This window comes from Stegastes partitus, unplaced genomic scaffold (assembly GCF_000690725.1).
Source record: "Stegastes partitus isolate 25-593 unplaced genomic scaffold, Stegastes_partitus-1.0.2 Scaffold1705, whole genome shotgun sequence".
Taxonomy (NCBI): domain Eukaryota; kingdom Metazoa; phylum Chordata; class Actinopteri; family Pomacentridae; genus Stegastes; species Stegastes partitus.
This window is the reverse complement of record NW_007579436.1, coordinates 48,285-53,948: the sequence shown is the minus strand read 5'-3', so window position 1 is coordinate 53,948 and position 5,664 is coordinate 48,285. Positions and strand designations below refer to the sequence as shown.

General features: G+C 48.4%; 1 protein-coding gene across 1 annotated transcript in view; it reads left to right on the top strand.

Annotated features, from left to right (window-relative positions):
- The first annotated feature begins 1,548 nt into the window (after window positions 1–1,548).
- The window catches only part of klhl18 (kelch-like family member 18), a 9,205-nt gene continuing 5,089 nt past the window's right edge, over window positions 1,549–5,664 (top strand). The window contains exons 1-8 of the mRNA XM_008301731.1: window positions 1,549–1,677; window positions 3,629–3,759; window positions 4,189–4,329; window positions 4,447–4,645; window positions 4,739–4,899; window positions 4,982–5,118; window positions 5,194–5,416; window positions 5,539–5,643. Coding sequence (XP_008299953.1) covers window positions 1,549–1,677; window positions 3,629–3,759; window positions 4,189–4,329; window positions 4,447–4,645; window positions 4,739–4,899; window positions 4,982–5,118; window positions 5,194–5,416; window positions 5,539–5,643 — 1,226 coding nt within the window. The remainder of the gene's footprint in view (window positions 1,678–3,628; window positions 3,760–4,188; window positions 4,330–4,446; window positions 4,646–4,738; window positions 4,900–4,981; window positions 5,119–5,193; window positions 5,417–5,538; window positions 5,644–5,664) is intronic.

Genomic DNA, 5,664 nt, shown 5'->3' with positions numbered 1-5,664 from the left:
GCAGTACAGTCGCGATGGCCTGCTGGCTCTCTCTGAGGTGGAGGCTGGAGGGGAGGACAACGAGTGCAGCTGGTGGGCTGTTCAAGTAGTGGATGGGCCCGCCCTTTGACCAATTGCGTGGCTGGAATCAGGCGAGGCAGCCAATCCAGAGTCACCGCCTGCTCCTAATCCATTCACTCAAAAACCACACACACACACACACACACACACTGAGGGGAGAAGGCAAACAGCAAAAACACAAGAAACACTATAGATGACCCACAGGGTCATAACACTGGAGAGAACCCACGCTGCACGGGGAGAACATGGAGACTCCACGCAGGAAGATCCCGGGTGTCCTCACCGGGACGCCAACCGGCGACCTTCTAGCTGTGAGGCTACGGTGCTAACCACTGATCCACCTGCAGCCCAAATTTACATGTCTAAAATAAAATAACATTAAAAAATAAGATCTATTAATGTACAATATTTTATGTAAGGCTAGATGTAAAAGTAATATAATCTACAATTAGCAGTTTAATGAGGGTGACTTTAGACTTTTTAGAAATTGTGTAGGTGTACGATGTCACGACCGGCTCCAGGAAGGACACAGAGCGCCACACATGATCAGAGAAACTTACATTTATTTCAGCCAAACAGACTAAATATGTGTGTGTGGATAAGTGGCAGCTAATGTGTAGAAATGTGGAAAAATAACAACCCATCCAACTGCTCAAAGTCCAGGCCCAGCCAGAGCCAGCGGCTGATTCCAGTCAGCCTGCAACGCCGATGAACAACCAACAGGTGTCAGCCGTCAGCTGATGGACTTCCTGTTCTTCTCTCAGGGAGCCTGAACTCCAGCAGCCCAGACAGGAAGTTCAGGGGCTATCACAACATACATTTTTAAGATAAGGTAAGATAAGATCAGCCTTTATTTATCTCACAGTGGAGAAATTCACATTGTTGTTAGCAGCATTAAACACAGAGATACACACATATGAGACAGAAAAAAATGTACATATAAATATAAGAAATAGTGCAAATAACATTAAAGATCTGACTTTTTTAATAAAGTGACATTTAAGAACTCTTATTACATTTTATATGATCTCAAGTTAACAGCAGATTGTTGGGGTTTGAAACCAAATTACAGATTTGGCACATTTTGAACATATTTGTATTATAACATTAATTAGCCACGTTAGCGGCTAGTTCTATGTTTTAGCACATGTAAATGGTGTTTATGCTTTTGTGTTTTTAGTATTTGTTTTTTTTTATAGGTTTAAGTTTGTGTGTTTTTTAATGTTGTTGTGTGTTTTGTTTGTGTTTCTCTGTTACAAAATAAAAGTTTTAATTCAAAATTGAAGCTTTTTCAAAACTTTAACATTTTATATTGAAAGCCGGACACCAAAGCGGAAGCGGAATTGCTGCTGAGTTTAATTGTGTTTTATTATGAAGGCGCTGACCGGATCCTTCCGTGCTGCGCAGCATGGTATTGACGCATGCGCCGCTGCGGCCGTACGGCGGCTCGCAGGGCTCAATCCGCGCCGCGCCGCCGCTGCTGGGACGATGGGAGACGTTCTGTGCGAGGAGCTCGAAGATTTAGTTCATTTCACGGTGACCGACCTGCCGGCACGAGGCTATGTTGTCATGGAGGAGATCCGACGTCAGGGGAAGCTCTGTGATGTCACGCTCAAGGTAAAAAACACGACGACGCTCGAAGCTGAAGTAGCTAGCTGCTAGCAGGCTAACAACATGCTAACAGGCTAACAGCGGATTATTACAGCGAGCTGACCGGTGAGTTAGCACCAGCAGCTAACAGGCTAACAGCTGACCCCTGACCCGCATCACTGTCACGGTCACTGATCAGGCAGCGGCTCACGTGACTCTTTCACCTGGTGGGCTTCAGGTGGAAGCTGATCAGCGCGAGGAGTTGATCAATAGAGCTGATCGGCAGGTGTCAGGAAGCAGCAGCGGCACGTCACACACACCTGCTGACAGCTGCTCAGGTGAGTCCTGACAGGAGGTGACGTCCGAGCTGCTCTGATCCGAACCGATCCGAGCTGAGCTGACGGGAGACCAGACAGAAACTAGAATATAAGTGAGTAAAAGAACTAAGTGAGTCTGAAAGAGGATCCCAAGATGTCAGATCGAATTCTGAGATAGAATAAATATAAAATAGTAAAAGATGAAGAGCCACAAAAGACATGAATCATGTTGATGGGCCTGAAGGAGGAAGTTTTTATCTGCTGTACGGACCTGATCTCCCAGCAGCCTCGGTGGTGGAACCGTGAAGAGATATCAGACGTTTAAACGGATGTACAGGTGTTCGTGCTTCATCAGGAGCTCGAGTACCAACAGACCCACAGATAGACCCGTTTAACCGCCCGTCATGTTCCGTGTTCTCCACAGAGATGCTGTTTAACGTGTCCATCAGACGACCTGATCAGTGGAGGACACATTCAATTATTGGGCCTTGAAAATAAAAAAGATCTTCAATCCAGGAAGGTGCTGATCCAGATAGTTCCTGTCAGTATCTGTCTATGGATGGATCCATGTTCCAGCACCTGTTGAGGCTCATCAGCACCACCTGAGGGTCCAGTTTTTTGCTGTTTTGAAACTATCTATACAATTACAGAACCCACAAAAGCCCTTTCTTCCATTTGCAAGGTCCAGCAGTTAAACTGTGTCGTGCTGGATCAACCATCTGATCCGTCTTCGTCTCCACATTTCATGGCTGTTGGAGTTTTATTTGTGCAGATGCTGAGGTCGTCAAAGATCACCTCTGGACGTAATGTATTAACTGCTATTAATGAATCAGGTGATATTGTTTAGAAGCGACAGTAAACGGTGATGAACGTTAGTTTCCCTCAGACAGAGCAGACGTCTTCAAATCGTCATAAAAGTAATAAAACTGCAACAATCGATTAGTTATCACCTTTTAAATTAGTTACCAGCTATTTTAATAATCAAACAGCAGTTTGAGTAACTTTCTAATTAAAAGAATGTTTAATTTCTGTCACTGCAGCTTCATGAACATCTTCTGGTTTCTGGTGACAGTAAACTGGAGATCAGGAAACTCTGATCCACTTGTTACAGACCGAACATCTGATCCATTTGTGTTCATTTAAGAGTTTTTCAAAATTCTGTTTGCAGTCAGTTCTGGTCTGCATGTGTCTCGTTGCAGTTGTTTCACATATTTGTGAGGATTTTGCGTTTCTCATTTTCATCAGTTCGTCTCTTTCTGGTTGTTTCTTGCATCCGTTTCTACTCAGAAGATTTTCAAACAGAAAGTCTTGACATCTGAGAGGCTTTAAACAGCAAAAACAGTGACTGATTATCACGACTGTGTCTGCTTTCCCTCGTATTGATCAGCGGTCCTCTGATATCAGTGAGCTAGTTCACGCTGTCGACAGGCTTTCAGAACCGATCAGGTGTTGTTACATGGAGAGCGTCACCTGTCCTCCGTCTGCTCGCACGCTGAGCTCACTGTAATCCTCTTAATGTCTCAGCATCCAACCTGCTGAATCTGCAGCTGCAGCAAAACCTGGAGCACAGTGAACGCACCACAGCCGACACCTCTGGACAGGTGAGGACAGGTAGGGACAGGTGAGGACAGCGTACATCATGAGTGTTGTTGTGTCTGCAGGTCGGGGACCATAAGTTCAGCGCCCACCGGATCGTTCTGGCCGCTTCCATCCCGTACTTTCACGCCATGTTCACCAACGACATGGTGGAGTGTAAACAGGATGAGATCCTGATGCAGGGCATGGACCCCAGGTAACCCAACACCTGTACCGGCAGCACACACCAGTCAGAGACCAGTCTACTCAATGGATCCAGTGTAGCCAGTATTCCCAGTATACACAGTGTAACCAGGATGCCGAGTATAACCAGTATAGCCAGTATAACCAGTATACCCAGTGTAGCCAGTATAACCAGTTTACTCAGTGTACCAAGTATAGCCAGTGTAACCAGTATACCCAGTGCAACCAGTATAACCAGTATACCCAGTATAGCCAGTATAACCAGTATACACAGTGTAACCAGTATAACCAGTATAACTAGTATAGCCAGTGTAACCAGTATACCCAGTGTACCAAGTACAACCAGTATTCCCAGTATACACAGTGTAACCAGGATGCCGAGTATACCCAGTATAGCCAGTGTAGCCAGTATTACCAGCATAACCAGTGCCATGTGTTGCAGCGCTCTGGAGGCTCTCATCAACTTTGCGTACAGCGGCCATGTTGCCATCGACCAGCAGAACGTCCAGTCTCTCCTGATTGGCTCGAGCTTCCTGCAGCTGCAGAACGTTAAAGACGCCTGTTGCTCCTTCCTGCAAGAGAGGTTAGTGCCGCGTCACTGCACGCGCTCAGTGTGCTGCCACAGGTGTTACAGCCACGTTCAGAGGTTCCTCTGTGCAGCGCTCCAACTGTGATGTTGAGTAACTCGATGTCTCCTCAGGTTACACCCTAAGAACTGTCTGGGAGTCCGCCAGTTCGCCGAGACCATGATGTGCACGACGCTGTACGACTCGGCCAGCAGCTTCCTGCACCAGCACTTCGTGGACGTGTCCTTATCGGAGGAGTTCCTGGGTCTCAGGACGGAGGAGGTTCTGGAGCTGGTGGGCTGCGACGAGCTCAACGTCAAGGCCGAGGAGCAGGTGACGTCTGCGTGATGATCATGTCTTACCTGTGCAGATGTTTGAGTCATGTTTCGCCTCTGCAGGTGTTTGAGCTGTGTCCTACCTGTGCAGGTGTTTGAGGCGGTGCTGGCCTGGGTCCACCATGACCGGGACCGGCGGGAGACGCTGCTGCCGGAGCTGCTGTCGAAGATCCGGCTTCCCCTGTGTCGACCTCAGTTTCTGTCGGACCGAGTGCAGCAGGACGACCTGGTTCGCTGCTGCCACAAGTGCAGGTGAGAAACACACCTGGGATGTCAGAAAGCGGAGGAAACAGCTTCCTGTGGCTCTCCTGACACTGAAGTCTGTTTCTGGCAGAGATTTGGTGGACGAAGCCAAAGATTTTCACCTGATGCCAGAGCGCCGGCCTCACCTGCCCACCTTCAAAACCCGACAGAGGTGCTGCACGTCCATCACAGGACTCATCTACGCCGTGGGAGGACTCAACACCTCAGGTACGCTGCTCACCTGTCCCTGAGAACACACCTGCTCGCAGGGCGGAGCTGACGGAGGCACCTCTGTCTCCGCAGGTGACTCTCTGAACGTGGTCGAGGTGTTCGATCCAATCGGTAACTTCTGGGAGCGCTGTCAGCCAATGAGGATGACTCGCAGCAGAGTGGGTGTGGCTGTCGTCAACGGGCTGCTGTACGCCATTGGCGGTTACGACGGCCAATCACGGCTCAGCACAGTGGAGGTTTACAACCCGGAGACAGACAGCTGGACGCGTGTGTCGAGCATGAACAGCCAGCGCAGGTCAATACACCGATCAATACACTGATCAATACTGTGGCTTAAACACCGGTCATTGCTGCCCACTCCTCTGATCAATACACTGTACTGTAAACCGGCAGAAATAAAACCTGTTGTTGTTTCAGCGCCATGGGAACGGTGGTGATTGACGGACACATCTACGTGTGCGGCGGCTACGACGGGAAGTCGTCTCTGAACTCAGTGGAGTGTTACGCACCTGAGACGGACAGGTGAGCTAATCCTTAACTCAC